The sequence below is a fragment of the Heloderma suspectum genome, chromosome 3 (genome assembly GCF_057233095.1).
Source record: "Heloderma suspectum isolate Gila_16-S chromosome 3, 16-S_ref, whole genome shotgun sequence".
In the NCBI taxonomy this organism is placed as follows: Eukaryota; Metazoa; Chordata; class Lepidosauria; order Squamata; family Helodermatidae; genus Heloderma; species Heloderma suspectum.
In genome coordinates, this window is record NC_139460.1 from 31,576,755 (window position 1) to 31,603,543 (window position 26,789).

The 26,789-nt window shown below is 44.3% G+C and overlaps 1 protein-coding gene across 3 annotated transcripts in view; it reads right to left on the minus strand.

Annotated features, from left to right (window-relative positions):
- ARHGAP20 (Rho GTPase activating protein 20) overlaps window positions 1-26,789 on the minus strand; it is a 127,409-nt gene that overhangs the window by 27,499 nt on the left and 73,121 nt on the right. For all 3 annotated transcript variants that reach the window (XM_084842853.1, XM_084842852.1, XM_084842851.1), the window contains 4 exons: window positions 25,316-25,486; window positions 14,469-14,618; window positions 7,731-7,772; window positions 5,624-5,708 (listed from right to left, as the gene is read on the minus strand). In XM_084842853.1, the coding sequence (XP_084698979.1) occupies window positions 5,624-5,708; window positions 7,731-7,772; window positions 14,469-14,572 (231 nt within the window). In that variant the 5' untranslated portion in view covers window positions 14,573-14,618; window positions 25,316-25,486. The remainder of the gene's footprint in view (window positions 1-5,623; window positions 5,709-7,730; window positions 7,773-14,468; window positions 14,619-25,315; window positions 25,487-26,789) is intronic.

Consider the following 26,789-nt stretch of genomic DNA (forward strand, 5'->3'; position numbering starts at 1 on the left):
AGAAATGCCTCGTGTAGAAAACTATTTGACTTCTACAGGCCAGTAGGAGCTGAAAATGTCAGCTAGAACTCTGATGTAAAGTCTACATCTACATTCTAGTTGATAAGGCAACATGTACTACAGTTCTGTGGAAAACAGATCCACTTGTGCTATATTTGCACACTTTCTTTCTCATCCTCAAGATGTTTTACATAACAACAGATTCATATCACACAGTGGCTACATTTGCACGCCACGCTAAACCATTGTTTAATGTGACGTGCACATGGTCCTTGGTCTTGTGCTCTCCCAACTCCCTCCTGCTCCTGCCATACATCCACTTCAGAAGCTTTTGCTTTCACTTTCCCTAAACCATGGCTTGTTGTGTCATCTGGTGACACAAAGTGTGGTTAATGCTAACTATGATTAATTTCTAACAAGAAATTTATCTTGTTAGAAATTATCTTCAACCCATGGTTTCAGAAACTAGCTTGTAGAAATTAACCATAGTTAGTGTTAAGCATTTTTAAACAAGCAATGTGCGGAAGCGGAAGAAGATAACAGAATAGGAAGGACAAGAGACCTCTTCCAGAAAATTAGAAACATTGGAGGTAACCTCCAGTCAAAAATGGGTATGATCAAAAACAAAGATGGCAAGGACCTAATAGAAGCAGAAGAGATCAAGCAAAGGGGGCAAGAATATACGGAAGATCTGTATAGGAAGGATAATAATATCGGGGATAGATTTGACGGTGTGGTCAGTGAGCTAGAGCCAGACATCCTGAAGAGTGAGGTTGAATGGGCCTTAAGAAGCATTGCTAATAACAAGGCAGCAGGAGATGACGGTATCCCAGCTGAACTGTTTAAAATCTTGCAAGATGATGCTGTCAAGGTGATGCATGCCATATGCCAGCAAATTTGGAAAACACAAGAATGGCCAACAGACTGGAAAAAATCAACTTATATCCCCATACCAAAAAAGGGAAGCACCACAGAATGTTCAAACTATCGAACAGTGGCAATTATTTCACACGCAAGTAAGGTAATGCTCAAGATCTTGCAAGGTAGACTCCGGCAATTCATGGAACGAGAATTGCCAGATGTACAAGCTGGGTTTAGAAAAGGCAGAGGAACTAGAGACCAAAATGCCAATATCCGCTGGATAATGGAGAAAGACAGGGAGTTTCAGAAAAACATCTATTTCTGTTTTATTGACTATTCTAAAGCCTTTGACTGTGTGGATCATCACAAATTGTGGCAAGTTCTTGGTGGGATGGGGATACCAAGTCATCTTGTCTGCCTCCTGAGGAATCTGTATAACGACCCAGTAGCAACGGTAAAAACAGACCACAGAACAACAGACTGGTTTAAGATTGGGAAAGGAGTATGGCAGGGTTGTATACTCTCACCTTACCTATTCAACCTGTACGCAGAACACATCATGCGACGTGCTGGGCTTGATGAAGCCAAGGCTGGAGTTAAAATCGCTGGAAGAAACATTAACCATCTCAGATATGCAGATGATACCTCTCTGATGGCTGAAAGCGAGGAGGAGCTGAGGAACCTCATGACGAAGGTGAAAGAAGAAAGTGCAAAAGCTGGGTTGCAGTTCAACCTCAAAAAAACCAAGATTATGGCAACCAGCTTGATTGAGAACTGGCAAATAGAGGGAGAAAACGTGGAGGCAGTGACAGACTTTGTCTTTCTAGGTGCAAAGATTACTGCAGACGCTGACTGCAGCCAGGAAATCAGAAGACGTTTACTTCTTGGGAGGACAGCAATGACAAATCTTGATAAAATAGTGAAGAGCAGAGACATCACACTGACAACAAAGGTCTGCATAGTTAAAGCAATGGTATTCCCCGTAGTAACCTATGGCTGCGAGAACTGGACCATAAGGAAGGCTGAGAGAAGGAAGATAGATGCTTTTGAACTGTGCTGTGGTGCTGGAGGAAAATTCTGACAATGCCTTGGACTGCAAGAAGATCAAACCAGTCCATACTCCAGGAAATAAAGCCAGACTGCTCACTTGAGGGAAGGATATTAAAGGCAGAACTGAAGTACTCTGGCCACATAATGAGAAGACAGGACACCCTGGAGAAGATGCTGATGCTAGGGAAAGTGGAAGGCCAAAGGAAGAGGGGCCAACCAAGGGCAAGATAGATGGATGATATTCTGGAGGTGATGGACTCAACCTTGGGGGAGCTGGGGGTGGCAATGGCCGACAGGAAGCTCTGGCGTGGGCTGGTCCATGAAGTCACAAAGAGTTGGAAGCGACTGACCGAATAAACAACAACTGTGTTAAGCACAGTTATTTTCAGTGTGGATGACACGGGAAGCTGCAGTGTCATCCAAGCAGAACCTTCTGAAGGTCCTCTTAGCCACATGGGTGGAGAAGAGAGCAGGGAGTGCAGAAGCCCAAGGATTGTGCACATTTCACTAAACCGTGTTTAGTGTGAGGTGTGAATGCAGCCAATGGGGTGTCTGGCAGACCTCTTTGGGGGCCAAGTTTCATAAATGGAAATTAGACCCTACCTTAATTACCCCCCAAACGGATCTCTCATCAGTGCAAAAACACAACCAGGGACTCTTAAGAGGGCCATATCATTCAGAGAGCTACTATGGGAGAAGAGGCTCCCATGTTTGTAAATAAATTTAAATCTCCAATTACTTTTCAACACTACACAGGTGCTTGTAATCCTAAAAATCAGAAACAATTTCTCCAGTACTGTCAATGATATCTTACTAGCACTCTGAGAAAACACATCAGGAGTGGCATATATCAAAGTCAAACGTAGACTTCCACATTTTAGTCTGAAGGTCATTCTGTCCAATTCTCCTACATATATTAAATTTCAAAACAAATTTTTAAAGTTGGCCACAGAACTTCCTGGTCACAAAACCCCATGCCAGTTTGCCCTTTGCAAAATATCCAAAACATCCTTCAGCTTGAGCCACTGAAAATTATAAAATGCCAAGGAAACTGAAGCGAAGGAGTTCAAATGCAATCTATTTTTGCCCAAGGATATAGCTGGATGATCATATACAAGCAAACAAACAAAATTAACATTTCCCCAAAGCAATGACATCTGGCACCCAGGAGTAGGTCCGCACATTTGCATAAGGCTTGCCTTTGGCTAGCTTATAATAAAATAATTTGTGTTGCATATGCCTCCTCCCTCGCTAACCCTAACTCTTGCATAAAATGAAACAATTCCCTGAGAACTCCAGCTGCTCTAGCAGAAATGGAAGAGAAACACCACAGAAAGCATTTAGATTTTTAGGAAGCTTACATCTGCCATCCTGCTGCCTTACTGGTGATATTTCTGGCAACACTGCACTGGACTTCAAGGATGACCAATTCTGGGGAGCCCCCCAGTGACCCAGCTGAAAGGTTCTGAACTACTGTGCAGTTTATGCGCATACATGACCAACAGATGCCATCTCAACTGAGCTTTGGTTCAGTCTGTCTCAAGCCAGTATTATTAGCCTTTGTTTGGAGAATAGGTCTACCGATGGCTATTAGTCACGGTATCTAAATGGAACTTCCATAGCTCTGAAACCCAGATATGGGGGCCAAACAAGGAGAGATGGTTGTTGCCTTCATACATTGCCTGGGGATTTTCAAGATACATCAGGCTGGCCGCTGCTGGCAAACAGATGCGAGAACTAGATGTATTTCTTTAAAACAGCATCATATAGTGCTATTCAAAATTAATTTACAAAGTAGTTACATGGATCCGTATGCTGATACTGCAGGGTTGCTCATTTACAGAACATATATATTTGCAGATTTAGTCTATTGTAGTCCTGCAATTATAGGGGACTGGCTCTTATTTGAAAATTTAGGCACTAGAACAAGCTGGTTTTGCGGCAACTGTCCCAAGATGCAGAATCAAACTGTGTGATTTGCACGCAGGCAGGTGTATAGCAATAAATCCACAGGGCCACAGGCAACCGCACAGACAAATCAAGTCTGCACCATCCAGCACTACAAATATTTTGTATGCTCCAAGACCCTCCCTGCTCTGCAATAAAGCTCCACTTCTTATATGCCTAGTTAGCAGAAAGATGATTGCCACAGACTTCCTTTTAATACCCCTTAATGATCAGAAATAATACCTTTGAACCTCAATTACTTGCAGTCAAATCCTAAATGGGCCTGAGGGATACAAAAATAAGAAAGGGATTCATGGGCCAATTGGACACCCTTGGCTAGATGAAGTCACATGAGACCCCAATTAGTAGAACTGGGTCAAGGGGAAAAAGTTGGGGAAGCAGGAAACACAAGAGACCAGGCTTTTTAGCAGAAATAATGTAGAATGGGACTTTCAGAGTAAGGGACAAGGTAGCATGGGAGAATCTCATGGGGCTTCCGGGATGCGTACCTGGTTTCCTACATACCCCGCTAGGGGAAAAATAGCAGGCAGGAGGTTGAACACATCTCTGTAGCAAACAGTCCCCCCAGGGGCAATAGGAAGCCTTAGTTATTTACTTTGGTAAGTATAACAGTAGTTTATGGCAGTATCTTTTCTAGCATTTCACAAGGCAAAATTAGGATTAGATAAAACATGTAGATATTGTTGATTTATTAAATACCTATCCATGGCGGGGAACATCAAACCTCTCCTAAGCATTTTTGCCATAGGTAAGTTTTTCTTTAAATGCGATGGTGAGGATGTTAAGCCCCTTCCTACCTTATTGGTCCCACAAAGACAAGAAAGGAAAATGAAGACAATTGGAAGGAGCAGAAGTTCCTCCACCCAACACTTACTGATTGATTGAATGATTGATTGATTGTGTTTTTATCCCCCTCCTCAGCCAAAAAAGGCTCCCGGCTTACAATCAATGAACAAAGAAGACAGTCCCTGCCCTCAGGCTTACAATCTAAAAAAGACACAACATACAAGGAAAAGGTGATGGGGAGGGAAGAGGGAGAAAAAACAATTAGGTAGACTGTCAGCAGGGGCCCTGTTCCCCCCTCATCTCCAAAGGAGGGGCAGTCCAACTGGAGCAGGCCCTGATGTTCCCTTTGCCTGCTCCTGTCTCCCTTGCTCCTTCTTCTTCCCCCCAGGGCCATGGATGTCAGTTAGCATACACCCCAATGGAGCTTCCCCCTCCTCTTCTCTGGTGCAGTTGTGAGAAGGAGATCAGAAGCATCTGCTTTGAAAACTAACGAGAACTTCCCATTACATCTGAACTCAGGGGAGCGCTGGTTACTTGAAACTATGGTTAGTTTAAAACATGGTTTGATTCTGGCTTATCCGAACGAACCATAGTTTAAACCATAATTCCCCCAAGTCCAGAAGTAATGAAGTATTTGCTTAGTTTTAAAAGCGGAAGCAACACCTTATGATCACCACAACGTGACCATACCAGACAAGGAGAGAGGAGGGAAACGGCGTGCACGTCTGAGGCTCTTTCACGCAACACTAAACCACAGCTTAATGTTCCATCCAGAAAGGCCCAAAGACAGAAGAGGAACTGTGCTGTAGAGGTTAATGATTTTCTAAACAAATTCCTAAATTTTGTACTCAGAATAAATGAATAAATCATGCAACATTTGAATTTTCACAGCTGCTTGCTAAGGAAGTGGCATAATCATTGCACTTACATACTCAAACTGTGGCATAGGAATACTTACATATGCACAATTTCCAATATCCTTCGCGATAATCTTCAAGGGAATGCTCTTGGGATAATCCTTTGCTTTCTCGTCTTTGATTCGACTGTCAAAGCAAGGAGAAATGGAATTGTTTTTTAAAACATGTGTTTAAAAAACAGAACAACAGGGACAATGTATTTAGCTGATTCACCTGTATGCTACAGAAATTAACAGAAGAGTTCTTCTAAAGCAAAGGTATCTAAAGTGGCTTGTATTTAAAGCCAACTTTTAAAACTGGAATCCAATGGATTTCTGAACGCTCTTGGGGATTTTCCAGTGGAGAGAGCTGGTGATCCAGCCAAGGCCCTAGGCTCACTGTCGAACAGTGAGATGCAGAGGGACATCGACTTGATTGTACCTGGCTAATAAGAACTAGCTGAGGAGATATGACCGGGTGGGTCCAGGGAGTGGTAACTGCATCTTTGCATGAAGGGGTGGTTCCTGCTGTCCTTAAGGGGGCAGTAGAGCGACCACTGCTGAAGGAACCCACACCATTGGGAGTGCAACCCTGTTAAATCTGCTCGATATCTCATCGGCTTTCGATGCCTTCAACTATGGTATCCTCCTGGATTGATTGCATGGTTGTTACAGTGTGTTACAGTGGTTCTGGTCTTACCTGCAGGGTTGATTTCAGAGACTAACACTGGGTGACCATTACTTGGCCCCTTGGCAACTGAGCTATGGGGTTCCACAGAGTACCATCTTGTCCCCAGTGTTGTTCAACATCTATTATGAAGCCACTGGAAGCGGTTATTAGGAGATTTGGAACCAAGCACCATCAGTGTGCTGATGACACACAGCTCTGTCTCCCTGTAAGATCTGAATCGGAAGCTGTGCAAGTCCTTGATCGCTGCCTAGACTCAGTGATGGGCTGAATGAGGGCCAATAAACTGAAGCTGAATCCTGGCCAGACGGAAGCCCTGTGGGTGAGTTGTTCCTGAGTCCGGGAGATAGGCTCACTGGCTGTTCTGGATGGGGTTGCACTCCCTTTGTAAAATCAGGTTAGCAGTCTGGGGGTACTCCTACATCCATCACTGTTGCTGGAGGCCCAAGTGGCCATGGTAGCTCACAGGGCCTTTTACTAGCTTTGAGTAGTACACCAGCTATGGCCTCCCATGGACAGGGATAGCTTGGCCACAGTGGTACAGGCACTAATAACCTCAAGACTAGATTGCTGCAATGTACTTTATGTGGGTCTGCCCTTTAGGCTGGCCCGGAAGCTTGAGCTAGTGCAGAAAGCAGCAGCATGGCTGTTGTTGGGAGCTGCCCCTTTTCAGCATGCAACTCCTTTGCTGAGGAAACTGCACTGGCTGCCTATTCGCTATCGAGCCAGGTTTAAGGTTTTAGTCCTCATGTACAAAGCCCTAAACAACCTGGGACCAGGATACTTGAGAGAGCGCCTCCTTCTTTACCAACCTGCCTGGTCACTGAGATGGGACACTCCTGGTGGTTCCACATGGACCTATGGCTTGACGGAGTCCACCCGAAGCAGAGCCTTCAGTGTGGTGGCTCCCTTTCTATAGAACTCCCTGCCTCTGGAGGTCAGGAAGGCACTAACGTTGTGTTGTGTTCAGTGCCTGCTGAAGACAGCTTTATTTCAAAAAGCCTTCCTTGATTGACCAGCCATGTTTTTTATTAGCATTCTATTTTTTAAAACATTTACTATGCTGTTCTATTCTTCATATGTTTTAATATGGTGTTTTATTCTTTTTATTGTTCACCACTCTGGAATCCGTTTAGATGTGTATATAATCCGTTTAACCGTATATAAGTGGTTAAAATAAATACATAAATAAAAATGAGAAGTATTCTTTCCACATAGCATGATTATTCCCTCGGCATAGCTGAATTTTGAGTCTGCAAAATCTTATTGGATAAAGGTTTGATTTTATTCAGCTATCCAAGCCAAAAGTCAGACTCTCCAATTTGGTTTTCCAGAACTTGACTGACTCAATTTTTGGAGAAACCAAATCAAGCACACTTTGACTAGACAAACTGCCACAAGAAACTGTCCTAGGTTCAATATTAATCAGATAGAAAAGGCTTTGTATTGCCTGTTATGGCTAATACTGTGAAACAGAAGTACCTTTGAAGGGAAGTGAGCCACTTCTCTTTCTGCTCGACAGAACTGAAAATATAAAAGAAAAAGTTTGAAAGGACAGTGTCAGTACAATAGGAATATCTATATCGTAATTTGCAAGTATAAGCCTTTGGTCAATTTTTTTTAGAGTACTTGGTTGGAGAGAGGCAAAAGAGGTATTTAATTAGAACACAGAGATCTGCAGAAACTTGGGGGTAAACTGGAAAAGTCAGATAAGCGCAACAAAAGAAAAAAAAATAGAGCTAAATGCAGGAAGCCTTTCCTGAAACCTCTGTTGCTATTTGTTGTAAGAAATCTGGTTACACTTGCTTGAAATGAGACCCCCCTAGCCATTGGTTCAGCTAACTCACAGCCTACTATGACAATTTTGCCAGACAATTTGAGGATAAAGTTGCTCACATCCACTGTGACATAGTGGTCATGGTTATAGCAGATCCTAGGGATGTGCTTTTAGCATCTGCTTGTCCGGTTGTGATGAGTATGTTGCAATTTGTACAGCCTGAGGATGTAGGCAAGATCCTTGGTAGTATGAGATCAACCACGTGCTCTGGATACCTCCTTCCATATCATCCTGCCCATTCCCTAGTATCAGAACAAGAAGCCTTTCTCTGTGGGCTTTTCTACATAAGGCTTTTAACCCACCACTTTACTGAGGCTTGCGCTTCCGGATTCTTTGTAGGATTAAGAATACTGTAGCTCCTTTACATGTGCCTTTTTTCAGGGTTTTTCTTTCTCTGCCTTTCTATATGTTCCATTGCACAACCACTAGGTGGTGCTGTGGCATAGAGGAATTGCGCAAATACATCAGAGTTTCATGCCGCCATTCACAGAAATGCCAGACTTTCCTTGCTAGAAAGTAACAACATTATAATGGTTGCAAAGCAGAGGAGAGGCCCTGGAGGGTGACAACGTTGTGTAAAGCACTGCAAACTACTGTGACTGAGGAATCACAAGTGGACAATCAATGCCTCGTGTAGAAAGGCTCATAGTCCAGTCAAGGGTGGAAACGTATTTGAGTGGGACAAGCACGAGAGGCTTCTCAATGGCTGTGCCCATATTGCAGAACACTTACTGTATGTGGCAAATGATGTTTATGTTTTGTTTTTAACTGCTGCCCCTGTCTCCTTGGTTGGTTGTTCCTTATTATTGGTGGGGTTTGTTTGTTTTAAAATTATAGCGTTAAAATGCTGTGCTGTTCCATATGATTCTTTCACACCAGAAGGGCAGTATATAAATGTTTTTAATCAAATCAATCAGTCCAAAAGCACAATATAGTGACGGGTTTCAACTACTGGAATGACAATGCAAACTAGACAAAGCAATCAGCAAGTGGAACACAGACTTCAAAGGAATGGTACCACATCACCCAACTTAATGACAGTTTTAGCACTGAATTCATTTGGAACTGGGTTGCCCCCCTCTCTCCCACCCCAAGCCGAAAGTTAACTAAGAAGCCAAATGGTAGGCTTAGACCAGCTGACAAAAATCACCAATGGCCATGGCCTTAGGAAGATGCCCTTCAATACATATATCTCTTGCCTTTGTATCCCCTTCATCTCTCAGAGAGAATTTCAAAGGCTCTCATAGATTCAAAGAGGATATTTAGGGAAGTGTACGTTGCTTCCACAGCATGCCTTTCATAAATATTTGGACTTTCTTTTCATCTTTTCACTTACTACATTCTTGTATAACTAAATACTCCAGAACAACCCTTGTAAAGTTCTTCTTGAGCCCTCTTTACCTCCCAGTCTGAATGGTGTGGCTTACATAAAATTTAAAATTCCCTTTTGACAGAGACAGCCACATTTATAAGATCCAACTATTTCAGAGTCATAGAATCATAGAATAGTAGGGTTGGAACAGGCCTAGAAGACCATCGAGTCCAACCCCTCTGCTCAATGCAGGAATCCAAGTCAGAGCATCCCTGACAGATGGCTGTCCAGCCTCGTCTTGAATGCCTCCAGTGTGGGAGAGCCCACTACCTCCCTAGGTAATTGGCTCCATTGTTGTATTGCTCTAACAGTCAGGAAGTTTTTCCGGATGTTCAGCCGGAATCTGGCTTCCTGTCACTTGAGCCCATTATTCCGTGTCCTGCACTCTGGGATGATCAAGAAGAGATCTTGGCCTTCCTCTCTGTGACAACCTTTCAAGTACTTAAAGAGTGCTATCATATCTCCCCTCAGTCTTCTCTTCTCAAGGCTAAACATGCCCAATTCTTTCAGTCTCTCTTCATAGGGCTTTGTTTCCAGTCCCCTGAACATCTTGGTTGCCCTCCCCTGAACCCTCTCCAGTTTGTCTGCATCCTTCTTAAAGTGCAGTGCCCAGAACTGGACACAGTACTCCAGATGATGCCTAACCAGTGCTGAGTAGAGGGGAACTAGTACTTCCTGGGATTTGGAAGCTATGCTTCTATTAATGCAGCCCTTTTGTGCTGCATTAATATGAAAAGAGCATTTGCCTTTTGTGCAGCCACATCACACTCTTGGCTCATATTTAGCTTGTGATCTACAACAATTCCAAGATCCTTCTCGCCTGTAGTGTTGTTGAGCCAAGTATCCCCCATCTTGTAACTGTGCATTTGGTTTCTTTTTCCTAGGTGCAGAACTGGGCCTTTATCCCTATTAAATTTCAATCTGTCGTTTCCTGCCCAGTGCTCCAGTCTATCCAGATCACTTTGAATTTTGTTTCTGTATCCAAGGTATTAGCTATCCTGCCCAATTTTGTGTCATCTGCAAATTTGATCAGCATTCCCTGCACCTCTCCCTCCAAGTCATTAATACAAATGTTGAAGAGCGCTGGACCCAGGACTGAGCCCTGCGGTACCCCGTTCATTACCTCTCCCCAGTTTGAGAAGATCCCATTGATAAGCACTCTTGGAGTCCGATTCTGTAGCCAACTGTGGATCCACCGGATCATTGTTTCATCTAGCCCACTTTGAGCTAGTTTGCTCATCAGGATATTATGAGGCACTTTGTCAAAAGCTTTGCTGAAGTCAAGGTATATTATGTCCACAGCATTCCCACAGTCCACAAGGGAGGTGACCTGATCAAAAAATGAGATCAGATTCGTCTGGCAGGATTTGTTCTTGACAAATCCATATTGGCTTCAAGTAATCACTGCGTTGTTTTCAAGGTGCTTCCAGACTGAAGCTCATCTGCTCCAGAATTTTCCCAGGGATTGATGTCAGACTGACTGGTCTGAAGTTCCCAGGTTCCTCCTTTTTTCCCTTTTTGAAGAGAGGGACAACTGTAGCCCTCCTCCAGTCATCTGGCGCTTTCACCCGTCCTCCATGATTTCTCAAAGATAATAGACAGTGGTTCTGAGAGCTCTTCTGCAAGTTCCTTTATTACTCTAGGATGCAGTTCATCTGGCCCTGGAGATCTGAACTCATTCGAAGTAATTAGGTGTTCCTTGATCATATGCCTATCGATCTCAAGCTGCAATCCTGCCCCTTCAGCTTGTACTTCGCCTTTGCCAGGGGGCTCATAGACCCTCTTTTGGGAAAAGACTGAGCCAAAGTAGGAATTGAGCACTTCTGCCTTTTCCTTGTCATCTGTTATCATTTTGCCATCCTTATTTAATAGTTGAACCACCATTTCTTTCCTCTGTCTCTTACTATGCATGTATCTGAAGAAAGCCTTTTTGTTGCTTTTAGCAGCCCTCACTAACCTCAGCTCGTTCTCAGCTTTAGCCTTCCTGACGCCATCCCTGCAATTCTGTGCTACCTGCCTGTACTCTTCCTTTGTTACTTGGCCTTCCTGCCACTTCCTATATGTGTCCTTTTTTGTTTTCAGGTCATCTCTAATTTGTTTGTGAAGCCACACTGGCTTCTTCTGTTGTCTTCCACCTTTTCTTCTTGTTGGAATAGTTTGTAATTGTGCCTTGAGAATTTCCTTTTTTAAAAGCTCCCACCCATCTTGGACTCCTTTTCTCATTAGAGTCACTTGCCATGGGACCTTACTTATCATTGTTCTGAGTTTATTAAAATTGGCTTTCCTAAAATCCAGGGTACACGTTTGGTTACACTCAGCTTTTGCTTCCTTTAGAACCAAGAACTCAAGTTTAACGTGGTCACTTTCCCCCAGAGTTCCTGTAACTGCTACTTTATCCACTAAGTCATCTCTGTTGGTTAGGATCAAGTCAAGGATAGCCGATCCTCTAGTTCCTTCCTCTACTTTCTGTAGGAGGAAGTTATCCGCCACACAAATCAGGAATTTCCTGGAGGGGCCATGTTTTGCAGTCAACAACAGACACCCAAGCAAGAGTACCTATTAAATTATTTTCTTCACTGACACAGGAGTTCAAGTAATACCAAGAATATTATCACTATATGCAACAAGCTACTTACTCCAAGCTGTCAAGTTGAATTCAATGAGATTCCTTTAAAATAAATGGCAGCCTAGACCAGGGGTGGGAACCTATGGCCTGGCAGATGTTGTTGGACTACAATACCCATCATTTTGACTACCAACCATGCTGGCTGGTGCTGATGGGAGTTGTAGGCCAAACATCTAGAGGGCCACAAGTTGCCCACCCCTGTCATACATAAACCAGATTAACTGGTTGCCAATTTGTTTCCAGGCTCGATTCAAGGTGCCTGGTTCTGACTTTTAAAGCCCTAAATGTCCCGAAACCAGAGTATCTCCATAATAACATTCTTTCCTGCCCAGGAACATCACTCATATTCTGAGGATCTACTTAAAGCCCTTCTGCTGTCAGAAATATGGCTGGTGGGCACCACAGATATATGTGTGTGTGGGGTGTGGTGGGTGCTTTTCAGCTGTTTTCAATAAGATCCAGAATGGCCTCCCAAGGAATTTCCACCTAGCCCCTTCACTGTTCACTTTTAGATACACGGTGAAAACTGTTTTATTTCAGCAAGCTTTGGTGGGCTACCTTTCTTAAGTTGTTTTAAACTACTTTTTGTTCTACTGCATTTTTTAGTCTTTTAGGACACAATCCTATTGGATTCATCCTGGCTACTTGCAAGCCTCCGAGCTTGTGTATCCAACGCAGAGCGGGAGGTGCATCGCATCTCCCGCTCTGTATTTTAGCTAGATGGGCATTTTCGCCTGTCTAATGGAGGCTTCGGGGACAGGGAGGGAAGGAGGCTAGGGAAGGCTGGCGATAGCTCGGATCCCTGCGCCCACAGTCTCCTCCCCTCCCCACCCACCGACACACCCCCTTTAACTCATCTACGAGCTTGCGTTTGCAAGCTTGTAGAAACAGCTGGCATGGTTCTCCCTGCGCCAGCTGCGAGGGGTGGGTGGGTGTGAGCTCGGTTTCCTGGCTCCCAGTTCAGAGCGCTGTCTCCAGCCTCGGATCCAGGAATCTGAAATATCCTATGTCCCCCAGATGCCGTCAAGGAAACACAGGATTGTTTCCTCCAAAGTGTTTCCAGTGTTATTGAGATCTTGTTTTTATTATTATGTATTGTTTTATTTTTTGTTCTAAGCCACCCTGAATATTTTATAGAAAGGCAGGGTATAATCGTCAAAAATAAAACAAAATAATGCAATGGTAATTTTACACTTTGTGTTCAGTATTCAGGCAAGTTATCTTCAATTTATCCAGTATTCAGCCAAGGTATCATGCTGGGTTCGATCTTCCATTGCAATTTTAAGATGAAAACTCAACAACAGATAAAACTTTCTGCCAAGGATATGATCAGATTTAGAAGATCATGTCTGCAGTATCAGTATCCCAACAGGCTCCCTGCAGTTCTCAAAGTAACATTCATCTCCATGAACATCCAGAATTTCTGTTTCAGAAGGAATACTTCCAATATTTCATTCTTAGGCACTTCCTTGAAAATTAGAAAACTGCCTTTTTCTTGCTGCAAATGCTAGCTTTGCGGCTCCAGGGGTCCCTGCAGTACTCTTCAGACACAGCTAGACTACAGAGTAAAACTGGTTTAAACAAGCTTCCCCCTCCCCAAGAAACCCTGGAAACCGTAGCTCTCCAAGGGTGACTAGAGATCTCGAACTGAGAATTCTCAAACCCAGCCTCCAGAATTCTTTGGGAGAAGCCACAACAGTTAAACTGGTGTAAGATTGGGAAGATCCATACTAAAAACACACAACAAAGATCCCCAAGAAGAAGCATTAGCATGAACGTTAGAATGTACATTGTTGCTTTGAAGGGGGGGTGGGGGCCTTGACTGGTGTTTTTTAAAGAATTAGAACTACAAGGCCATTTCAGGAAATGCTTCAACATTGAAACGCAAGACTCTGGCAACTCCACTCACTCCAGGCTACAGAAAGAAGTCAGAATGGAACCCTGGGTTTGTACCCAAGAGTGGCTTTGCCTTAGCGGAAAGTGCTTCCGTTCGTGCAAGTTGTGGAACCCAATTTTCACCAATCCTCTCTACGTACTGCAGCCCTACACACCATATCCCATTCTGTCCCCTAGGGTCCCCCAATACCCAGGAGCAGTTTTTGTTTGAGGGGACAAGAGGCTTAAGTGGGTCGGAGGGGGGGAAGCAGCAAAAATAAGGTGCTCCAACTTGCACGAATGTAAGGCTTTCCACAAAGGCAAAGACCACTGGATACAACCCCTGGTTCTCTGTCCCAACTTCTTTTGCTTAAGAAAGGTGCAAATCTACCTCCCTTTAAAGACAACAGTACAGCACACATTGGTTTTCATGGCTACAGATTTTGCACCAAAGGCCCCTCTTGACCTTGACTCATCAGATGAGCAACCAATGTAAAGAGTCTCTCATACCTGAAACTAGCAACACAATTGGTGGTGGGCCATCCTAAAACGAAAGACCTTTCCTGGTTGGTGCTGCCCTCACAAACCTCATCCATACAAGATGCTGTCCACATTTCACAGAGTCGGGTCTGGCTCTTCAGCTTGAAATGTAACTGGGACCTGTAGTTAAAAGAAAGTTTGCTGTAGTTCATCACAGACAACTGGGGGTTAGAAATAAATATAAAGTTAGCAAGACTTCAGATCTACTCAGATCCATAAAACAATTAACCCCGCCACTGCTACGAACAGGAGTTGCAACTGCTGCAGCCCTAAAGGCAAAAAGCCCGAACTAACAGATGGGTTGTCAGCTTCAAAAATCTGTTTGTTGGACCAGACCAGTTTCTCCAGGCAAAAAGAACCGTTACCAAATGTTGTAATCTAAGGAAGACAGCAAATCAAATAGTACGTACACATGAAATGTGAAAATTGGGATAATCTCAAGGCTACGACAAGAAATGCTCTATAATATTTTAATGTTGTGGTTGGTTATCTTTTTATTCTGTGAGCTGGTTTGAAGCCTTCTTTTTGCTATCCCTCAATCTATTCATTACCTTTTCCCCTGAGATGAGACGAAGGAAGATGCACATTTTATTTTATTTATAAATGGAAGCATAGCCTTTCAGCCCAAATACAATCCCCCAAGGCGACTTACAAAACAGAGTCTGCAGCTAATACATTTAAAATAGTAAAAAAAAAAAAAGAGAGAGAGAGAAAAAGTGTATTTATGGATGAACACTTTTCATATTGTATTGTTTTTAGTTCATGTTTATGGTATTTGTTTTTATTTGTATTATTATGGTGCTTATGGTTTATATTGATTTGGGGCCATGCCCCCCCCCCCACACACATTATATAATCATGTATTTCAGTACTGCATGTGTAAGTTGCTTTGAGGTTGCTTTTTGCAGTGGGAAGCAACACATAAAAAGAAGAGCCATGCTGGATCAGACAAAGGTCCATCCAGTCCAGGATTCTGTTCACACAGTGGCTGCCCAGCTGTCGACAGGAAACCAACAAGCAGAACACGAGTGGAACAGAACCTTCCTGCCCATGTTCCCCAGCAACTGATGTACATAGACATACTGCCTCTGATACTGGAGGTAGCGTATAGCCATCAGGACTAGTAGCCATTGATAGCCTTCTCCTCCAGGAAATTAATAATAGTAAGCTAAGCAGAAGGAGAAAAAAATTAACAGCTTGCCTAAACCTTGAGCAAAATCTGGACTTAGTTTTGGCTCCTAATTTCACTTCAGGTAGGATCCCAAGGGCCAAGTAAGGATTGAACCTACACTTAGAGGAGTAGACTATGTGATATTCCTTCTTCGAAGTCTAACTTCAGTGATAAACATAGCATAGGCCACATCCAGCTATTTATTCTCAATATTCACATATTCTCAAATGTGAAAACACCTGACCCTTATGGAGTTCAAAGGACTGACCTACATTTATGATGCTCTGATTTTTCCAAAGCTTGTAACATCTAGTCCAGTAACAGCTGTGACTGGAAGCTGAGCAGCAGAGAAGCTGGCTCCAATCCAAATATCCACAGATATAAACATTGCTCTGGACACAACTCACTGGGAATTTTGTCTCCTGCATAAACCCCACTGAAATGAAAAGAAGTATGATTGTGTCCAACCATCATTACACAATTTCCACGAGTGCCATGGGGGTGTGCCTAGGCATTCCAGCCTTTCCAGGTTGATTGCTCCTTATGGCAGCCATACTCCTCTATTCCCCTTCACATCTCCTGCACCTGGTTCAGTACATGAGTTTCAAACTGGGCACCAGGAGAAATTCTCAAAACAGTGATTCAGGAGAACTCTATGCCTATTCTCACAATGTGGCTGGTACAGATGACGCACTCACTACTACACTACGGGTGCAATCCTATAGCTGCTAGATAACAGATTTTGTTGTTGTTGTTGTTCAGTCGTGTCCGACTCTTCGTGACCCCATGGAACATAGCACACCAGGCCTTCCTGTCCTGTACTCTCTCCCGGAGCGTGCTCAAGTTCATATTCATTGCATCGGTGATGCTATCTAGCCATCTCATCCTCTGCCGTCCCCTTCTCCTTTTGCCTTCAGTCTTTCCCAGCATCAGGGTCTTTTCCAGAGAGTTTTCTCTTCGCATTAGGTGGCCAAAATATTGGAGCTTCAGCTTCAGTATCTGTCCTTCCAATGAGCACTCAGGGTTGATTTCCTTTAGGATGGACTGATGGACTGATAACAGATAGACAGCCACAGAATTTTTCCTTTTCTGGGAACTGAGCTTGGAGCCAGTGCTCTTGAGGTCAGCTCCCAGAAAACCACCTCCCTGCCTCCTCGTAGGCAGTGTGGTTTGTCCCTGGCTCCACACTCGTAAGAGCAGCACAGAGCGGAGAAAAAGAGGGCATTTCTGGGGGGCGGGGAGGGGATGGCAGAAGCGCCATTATGACACTTCCTATGTGCCATCCAGCCTCCCCCACCCCTGCTCCGAGTCGCCTTGGCTAGACAGCCACAATTGGCCATCTAGCCACAAATGCAGGGTGGCCGGAGCACGGAGAAGGTCCCCTCCGTGCTCCGCCCATCCTGCATTGGATAGTCGGCCGCCTCCAAGTTTGGAGGCAGCCGACTATCCCCACAGGATTGCACCCTATCTCTGCCACATACCCTTTTTACTGTTCCAAGGGCTCAGCTAGAACTACGTGTGGCCAATGGGACTTATGAGGAGGCACTGAAGAAGCCCATGTGGTCACCAAGGGAAAAAACTGAGATGTGATTTTCCTATCTCACATGGGGAACTTCTTTTTTAAGGTCACAAGTTGAAAGAAAAATGGAGACCAAACACCCAAATGTTTGTTTAGAGTCTGTGGCTCTAAGTTAGCTAATCTGTATTTGTATCACCCTATGATTGTGATTTCTATACCACCTTTCCGCTAAAAGCCATCAAGGTGGTACACAGCAAATCAGAGCAAATCAAAAGAAGCCGTAAGAATATCAATACAATAAAACATTTTTAAAATATTAAAACCACAATAAAACACTAAAAGTGAAATCCTAAGCACGTCTGCTCAGAAGCAAATCCTATTGGCTTCAATACTCCCAGGTATGCGGGTACAGGATTGCAGCCTAAAAGTAAGTTAAAAGGCCAGTTTAGAGAGATGTGACTTGACTCCTTTTCTAAAAACTGAGATGGTTGGAGCCAGTCATAACTCTAAAAGGAGAGGGTGTAGCTCAGAGATAGAACACCTGCTTTGCATGCAGAAGGTCCCAGATTCGATCCCCAGCATCTGCAGGTAGGGCTAGGAAAGAATCCTGCCTGGAACCCTGGAGAGCCACTGCCTGTCAGTGTCAACAGTACTGGGCTAGATGGACCAATGGCCTAACTCAGTATAAGGCAGCTTCCTATGTTCCTATGAGGGCATCCTATAGTTTGGGAATGACACAGGAGAAGGCCCTTTCCCATGTCCCTGACAAGTGGGCTTCTGCAACCTGGGTATCTTCAAAATAGCCTCTCCTGCAGATCTTAATATCTTAGCAGGTTCACAGCAAGACAGGCAGTCCCTAAACAACAAGGCCCTAAGCCGTTTAGAGCTTTAACGTTTAAGACCCAGAAAACAATAGGCAACCAGTGCAGTTCTTTCAATACTGGTGTAATGTAGTCTCTATATTGTGCACTGGTTAGCAGCCTAGCTGCCACATTTTGCATCAAGTGATGCTTCTGGATGAACTGCACCAATTGAAGTTTCTCTTTATTTGTATATTTTCTCTCCTTCCACAAGCCAAGAGAGGCTCATCAACCCTTAACAGTTAGTAAGGGTCAGGACAGACAGCAGAACAAACACAAGTCAATCCCTGCCTGGAGACAACAAAACTGAAAGTTTTACCCTTGTATCCTGAAAGGTACAGGGTTAAATCGATGGAAAGATGCACTCCCTTCTCTGGGAGCTTCCAGCTTATTTTACTTCTAACAAAGCATCTTTCTGGAGATGGTGGCTACAGAATTTCTCACCTGATAAGTGGATTACTGCCTGAGATTGGAAGGTCTTGTGTAAAAGTGGATCAGCCTAAAAAAGGGAACTTTAAAAGGCATCTAAAAGCTCCAGGAGAAAAAAAAGGATGTCTGGCAGGATCGAAATCAGAGAAAATACCAGCTCTTAAAAGGACAAGTGTGAAGAAAAAAAAAAGTTTAAATTGGAAAGCTCTCTATAGAAATTCCTCTTCTACTATGCTTTGCTACCAATGTGTCAATAAAAGGCAGGGCTTCTGTGCCTAGCTGCACAGAAGAATTTTGCCAGATGCAACATCTCCTCGGACACTACTGCAGTGAGAGAAGTTATCATGTGGAATTCTTGTTGCTATGCCATTATTAAAGGCACAGGAGTCATATTTCATACAGAATCTAGCCTCTTGAGGTGGGCTGTCATTGGGCATCTCTAAACCAGCCTAAAATCCTGCATTTAAAATGGGGCTTTCTGCTTCCATTTTAAATGCAGGATCACTACGACTCCCATTTTCACCCCCTCCTCTTCCCCCCTCCTTCTCCCGGTATCTGAGTCTTCCATTATCTTTCATTGATCTCTCTCCTCTTCTTGCAGCTTTAACTCTTTTGACGGAGGAAATTGAGGTGGAACACAACGGGGTAATTTGATCACTCATTATCTGTGATCTATTTAAAAGCGGAACAAAGGGCATTTAGTGCAGAGAGCAATCTCAATCACAGGATAAAAGCTCTGTGTGAAGAAAGCCATCGTCAGCGGCTACCTACCTCTTTCCCCACATGCTTATATTTGGGTTAGAGAGAAGAGCATACAGAGTGGCCCAAAAGTAGGTATACAGTATAGTTTTTTTGCATTTTATTACATTGTTTATTACATTTATATTTGTTTAACACTGTTTAATCTCATAAGCGCTCGAAATGTATTCCATCAACGTTGCAACATTCCTCGAACCTGTCCAGAACACTGTGACACACAGTACGACACAAATTCCAGTCCGCATCTATGTCCATAAATGCTTCTGAGAGGAACTCTTTTAATTTGTCCACTGTCCGGGGATTCCTCTCAAAGACCTTATTGTTTACTACGCCCCCCAAAAAGAAGTCCACTGGTGTTAAGTCAGGTGAACGTGGCAGCCATTCAATGCTTCCACGTTGTCCGATCCAATGCTGTGGGAAGGTGTTGTCAAGATAGTCCCTTACTGCAAAAGCATAATGAGGAGGTGCCCCATCTTGTTGGAAGAGCAGTTCGGCGAAGTTAGCCCTGGTTCTGAGTTGTGGCACTACCACGTTGCGTAACATGTTTAGGTAATTGTTACTATTCACAGTTGTATCGAAGAAAACCGGTCCTACACCACCTTCGCTGGACAGTGCACCCAACACTGTGATGCCTGGCTGGTTCAGTTGAGATGTGATAGTTAAATGAGGATTTTCATCTGCCCAATACACACAGTTATGCCTGTTCACATGGCCTGACAACTTGAAAGAAGCCTCATCTGACCAGATGATCTTATCAAGAAGGTCTGGTTCATTAGAGATTTGGTTACGCATCATCTCACAGAATTGGAACCGATGGTCTGGGTCATCCTCCAGAAGACCATGTAACAGTCTTGGACGGTACGGCTTCCATTTCAATTTACGCATTAAGCGTTGCAAGGACGTTCTAGGTATGGATAGCTGCTTAGACGCACATCGTGTGGACTTTTTCGGACTGTTCACAAATGTCAGAGCGGCTCTCATCTCATTTTCCTCTGTCATAGATGTCCCAGGACATCCAGATTTCGGTGCATTAGCCACTGCACCTGTTGCTTCAAATTTATCTCTAAGACGATAAATTGTCAGATGTGTTGGTGGAGGAGTGTCAAATGCTTCTTGCCACACTGTGCGCACCCGCTCGGCATTTTCAGTCTTCCAGTAATGCTTTAGAATCCACTTTCTTTGTTCTTGACTCAAGTTCGCTGCCATCATTCACAATATCAGTAAAAAAAATCAATAAGCAACTAAACAACTGTATACCTACTTAAGGGCCTCACTCCCCTCACTCTCTACACTTAACTGATTTAACTGTCACTCCCTGTTACTCACTCTTCCCAACTGTCATTCTGACTCCACCCACACATCTTCTACTCACACATTGTGTCCCCATTTTAAACAACTGTATGCCCACTTTTGGGGTACCTGGTATATTGGAAGTGACAGGACCGATGAGGATGACCTTTGGGTCCAGGCAGGTACGCATGGCAGGAGATGATACTTCAGGTAGCCTGGCCCCAAGCTATTTAGGGCTCTGAAAGTTAATACCAGCACTTTGAATCAGGCCCGGACATGGACTGGCAGCCAGTGCACATGGAAAACTGCTGGCATAATATGATAATGTTGGCCCGTTCCCGTTAACAAACTTGCTGCTCTATTTTGGACCAGCTGAAGTTTCCAGACCATTTTCAAAGACAGACCCACATATAACGCATTGCTGTAATCCAGATTATAGATTACCGGAGCACGAATAACTGTAGGTAGGCTGTCTCTGTCCAGATATGGATGTAGTTGGCATATCAGCCTAAACTGATAAAAGGTGCTCCATCCCACTGAGTCCACCTGTGCCACAAGTGACAGTTCTGGATTCAAGAGCACCCCCAACCTATGAACCTGACCCTTTAGGGGGAGTGCAACCCCTTCCACAACAGGGTAAACATCATTTATCCGGGCAAATGAACCACCCATTAACAGTACCTCCATCTTGTCTGGATTGAGTCTCAGTTTATTGGCCCTCATCCAGTCCATTACCATGCCCCAGGCACTGATTCAGAACAGTGACTGCCTCACCTGGATTTAATGAAAAGGAGGGTTAGAGCTGGGTGTCATCCACATATTGATGATACCTCAACCCACGCCTCCAGATAACTTCCCCCAGTGGTTTCATGTACATGTTGAACAGCATGGGAGAATGAATAGAGCTCCGTGGAATCCAATAGCATAGCTGCCAAGGCACAGAGCAGTAATCCCCCAGCACCAAGTTCTGGAATTGGCCATCCAAGTTGGAGCAGAACCAATGCAGCGCAGTGCCTCCAACACCAATCCCAGCAACCTATACAGAAGTATACCACAGATGATGGTATTGACAGCCACTGAGAGGTCCAAGAGATTTAACAGGTTCATACTCCCCCCGTCCCTCTCTTGGCAAAGGTCATCCCACAGGGCAACCAAGGCAGTTTCCATTCCAAAACCAAGCCTGAAGACTGACTGAAATGGATCTAGATAATCAGTTTCATTCATGAGTGCCCGGAGTGGTCCGGCAACCACCTGCTCAAGCATCTTGCCCAGGAAGGGAATGCTGGCTACTGGCCTATAGTTATTAACATCTTCCAGGTCCAGGTTAGGCTTTTTCAGGAGTGGACTAATTAATGCCTCTTTTAAAAAGGCCAACACCACTCCCTCTCTCAAGGAGGAACTTACAACCTCCTGGACCCTATATAGGATCTATCACACCTGTATAGCAACACTGACTTCCCATACAATGTATTGTATGCATTACTGATAATATCTACAGAGGCTGTTGTATAGGTAGTAGGAATGACTGCAAGAATCAGGAGGCCTCAAACACAACTGTTCTTTATTCAGCACATACAAAAGTGAAGAACTTAGCAGGAACTTCATCCACCGTTGCTACTCCCAATTCTACAGGGGCTGCCAAGGTTCAAAACAACAACTAGCCCACAGTACCCCTCCCCTCCCCCCGGATATGTTTATTTTTATTTATTTATTAGATTTATTAGCTGCCCATCTGGCTGGCTACCTAGCCACATAACAGAGGCCTTGTGAACATTCTACAATGCTAGGTATTATTACCATCATCCTCATTTGCCACCAGTAATCCTGGGTATATTACCTGTGAACAAGGAAGAACCATTCAGCTACAGTGAACAACCACTGACAGACCTATCCTCCACGGCCGAGGGCTTGCTGCTGCTGCTAGTTCTCCACTGCCTTTAGACCTAACTCCACATTCAGTGCATGTGGGTATAACAAAACACTGATAGCTGTTTTTCTAGGCAGGGGTAGGCAACCTGGTGCCCTGCAAGTGGTTTGACCTACAACTCTCATCAAGCCAGTCAGCATGACCAATGGTCAGGAATGATGGGAGTTGTAGTCCAAAACATCTGGAGAGTGCCTGGTTGCCTACCCTTGTTCTAAGGAAAAGCAGCTTCAGGGAGAGGGATTATGTGAAGCCGAGAAGCTACAAGCTGTGTGGGCCATACCCCCTAGGTCTGGAAAAGCACCCAGCAGGCGCTTATTAAAGTGGTTAGGCCCTTGGAACGTCCTTTACAGAATAAAAAGTGATGTATGCAAATAAGCCTATTTTTCCCACAGAGTCTGTAGAGCGTTTTCTTGTTTTGACAAGTGCATGGTTGCCTAAACTTGCAACATGAATTAATGATACACATTTGTATTATTTTAGTGTAGCAGCCATGTCTGATGGGGGAAAACCTCTAGGAGGTTGACAGGGAAGCGAGGCCAGCTGCACATTGTTGGTACTCCCATGGCAGAGTCTAAAGAACATGAGACAGGAGAAGAAACCGTGGGTCAGAAATATGGACAACCAAGTGCAATATGAGATACAGGCATAGGGTGGTTCCACTGAGCACCTCCCACTGACGGAACAGCTTCTGCCATCGGAACAGGAAGCTGGTGATTCCCCACCTCCCTACAACCCTGTGTGTGCATTCAAAAGCTGTTCTGGAGGATTCAGGGACTCTCTGGAGCAGATTTGGGGCTGGGGAGGAGGTGGGGAAAGTTCCACTTTGCAAGCGGAAGTCCACTTGCATGATGCTGCATTTCACTCATTGAGAGCTAGAACTGGGGTAGGAGGGAACCAGGAAATGCATAAACCAGTTCTAACTTAGGGGTGATTCAACTGGGGCCTGTGTTGATACTGTCTCATGAATATGTTTATGGAAGGGCAATGTTTTGTCAGCACAGGCATGTTGTTTTGCCTTCCTCGTATTCCTGCATGAAGAGGAAGCGTTTGGAAGATGCTCCTAAACAGAAGGTGATCGCACCAAGGAGTCTAGATAGGCCGTTTGTGTGCAGTCAGGCTTGATGCTGAGCGTGGATTATTCACTCGACCATTCACAATTACATCAAACTTACAAACTGGAGCTCTTGCATGCCAGCCTCGCAGTGCTTATAGCTTCAGGGAAACCTTGAGGACTCTTTCACATATGATTATGCGTGAAGGAGAAACTTAAAAGGAAAAGCCCTAACATAGCTTCCTCCTTTATCAGATAATGGGTGTAGTAGGATGTGTTGAATGTGTATCTTGAGCTTACTGCCACGCAGGTGATAACACAAGATGGCCAATACAAATATGCCCTTTCTATAGTTATTACAGCAGAGATGGCAACTTCGGGAGGTCTGGGGGCCATTTTCACCCCTAACCCTCCCCGACAGCATTGAAAAACTTAAACATTAAAAGAAATGGCCTCCAGAGTGGCAACAATGTGCCAAAAAGGTCAAAAAGGCTGCTCCAGAAGCCTCTTTTTTTAAACAACTTTTTTACAATTTTGGGAGGCAGCGGGGGCCGCAGCAGCTGCATGTGGCCCACAGGCCACATGCTATCTGTCCCTGTGTTAGAGGGATAATGGCTATCATCTTCTGTTCGTGAGCGTCCTAGAAGCATCTGGCTAACCACTATGGGAGACAATGCTGGACACGTTACTTGGCCTGAGCCAACCATGCCATAGTTATTTTCTTGTGCTTGGAGAATAGTGAAGACAAGTGGCTTGAGTGCAACATGGGTGCATGAGGAGACAAGTCATAAAGAAGCTAAACAGGTTTCCCAATAAATCCAGGATTCGTAGGAGGGGGAAATTCTCGCCTGAAAGAAGGGACAGGATAAGAGCACAAATGGGTAACTTTTCTAAGGCCCTGAAAATTCCTATGATTGTGCAGCTGCGTTAGGGTCTGGAGTTCTTAACAGAACTTTGCTAACTATCTGAGGCCATCTTTTATTTCCAATAACTTACAGCGTACAAGGCCACATAAACAGCAACAAGTCATAATTGCCATAATTTGTAGAAGTTACCTGGCTTTGAAGATGAATTCTCAGAAGTGACTTTAAGCATGTTAACATAGTTAAATAAATGGGGCTCCTTTGAAGCTCCACACTCAAACCCTTAATAGCATCAGACACATTTTTTTTCTTCTAAGTCAACCGTTGTCCTGTCTATCCCATGAATCAAATGATCAAATGTAAGAAAGCTGACTTTGGAAATAGGAGTGATCAGGTATCTATTGGAAAACTCCAACCTTCCAATCACTTGCAGCTCAGGAATGCTTGTTTCATGTTCCTTGATAGTAGCTTGTGAAAAGGCAACATTTCACTCTTCTTCATTCAACCCTTTTCAATTGTCCTTACCCCAATTGAAATGGAGGCTTCCTTCCTTTCTTCCGTCTCTCCCACTGTCAAAATTGTAAACAGCAAGTTCCTTGGGCCAGAGGTCTTTCTTTTTCACTTGCAATACCCTATAAAGTGCCATGTACATTTATAGCACAATAATGAAGTCTAGTCTAGTAACAACACCTTCACAATACAATGAAGACCTGTTCATTTCTGCTAACTAGCTCCTCAACAACCCAAGCTTCACATCTGGCCATGACCCTCTGCTCATATCAGGTGCCCTATAGTAAAAAACTAAAAAAAGGTGAAGTGTAAGTTATGTTGGAGGAATGCTGAACATCTCACCAACTCCATAATGCAAATAAGATAGGAGCTGTTGGCTGTTATGTGGTTCCCACCAGGACGTTTCACAAGAGTAATTCTCTTCAGCACTGGACTTACTTGGGCTTGGCAACCACAAGGAGATCATTAAACAGGAAAAGGTGCCGTTCCTGAGTCTGCAGGCCAGTCTTCAGTTGTACATGTCCATCCAGAAGTAATGTTCTGTTGGGACACAGGAAGGACTGCACCAGTGGACATGACTCCGGACTGACTGGGGAGAAGCATCCTTCCCTGCCGAAAAAAAGATAAAGAAGATATTGCAAGTCAGAGTGAAGAACGATCTTTCAGAACATGGTGCTCTTAATTATTTTGGCCTTCCACAGTGATTGATTCATTCACATGCACTAATCTAAATCATTATAGGAAGGACAATGAGGCTTAGACTGGGTTAGCATGACATGCCAACCAACGATGGTTTGTTTTCCAGAACAAACCATCATGGCTTAGCGTGTCGTGTGAACCTGTACCAAACAGTGCACCCTGATACCCCACAGTCTGTAGTAGGAGTTATTTTACCCACAATAGGTTGGCGTGTTGTCTGACAACTACAGCAATTTCAGAGTGCGTTACGGTGATTGCCTACAGAGCCGCTCAGCAAGAGAAGGCAAAAACGCAGCCACTCTGGTCCTCGTGAGCCATCTCTGTTCCCAAGATCTGCCTAGCAACAGACTGAGCCTGCCAAGGGTGGGCAAGGTTGCCCGGAGTGCCCAGCTGATTGGGGTGCCAAGCTGAACTGAGGGGGGCGCCAAGCTGAGCTGATACCTTTTTATTTTTTTTTACTTTTCTTTATTATTTTTAAAGATAAAAATAATGGATATTCTAAAATAAAGAATATCAAAAGATAGGAACTGCTACAAAACAAACAAATATTTTAAGTAAAACCTGTGATAGTTCTGTTTTGTTGCATGAATGTGTCTTTTCAAACCTGCATCAGACCAAGAACAAGACAACGCAAAGCAACACTGTATTTGCACGCCGCCCATCAGGACTTTCCCAAAAGAGCTCAGCTGGTCTGTGCCAGGGGCTTATGGCTCCCTCCCCTGCTCAAAGCTCACGCTTCACTTCCGCTGGCCAAGGGTCCTTTGCCTGCCTGCCTGCCTGCCACTCTTCTGAAGTCTGCATGGGTCAAGGGACGGGCACTTAGGGATCAGCCGAGAGCTCTTGGGAGCTTGTGCATCAGAGGCCCAGGATCTTGGCCCTAATTACAGTGGAAATGCACCACAGCAGGAAGAGACTCTCGGCTGCTCGTGTGACTGTGACAATGGAAAACACACACAGGAAAAGCAAGGAAGGTCTATGACTGTGAACAGAGGAGGCTGGGAGCCAGATTTCTCTGCCCAGGCAAGGGGAAATAACCAAGGAGGAGCAACTTTAGAAAACAGCCAAAGGCAGCCCTCACTCTGGGATGTCAGCAACGACCTTCAGCATGTACCTGACTTTAGCTTGCTGAAAACAGGAGAAGAAGCCACCCATCCTGCTGCTGAAGAGTCCTTCCTCGCTCAGCTACCAACTTATTCTGGCGGAATCCTTGCAG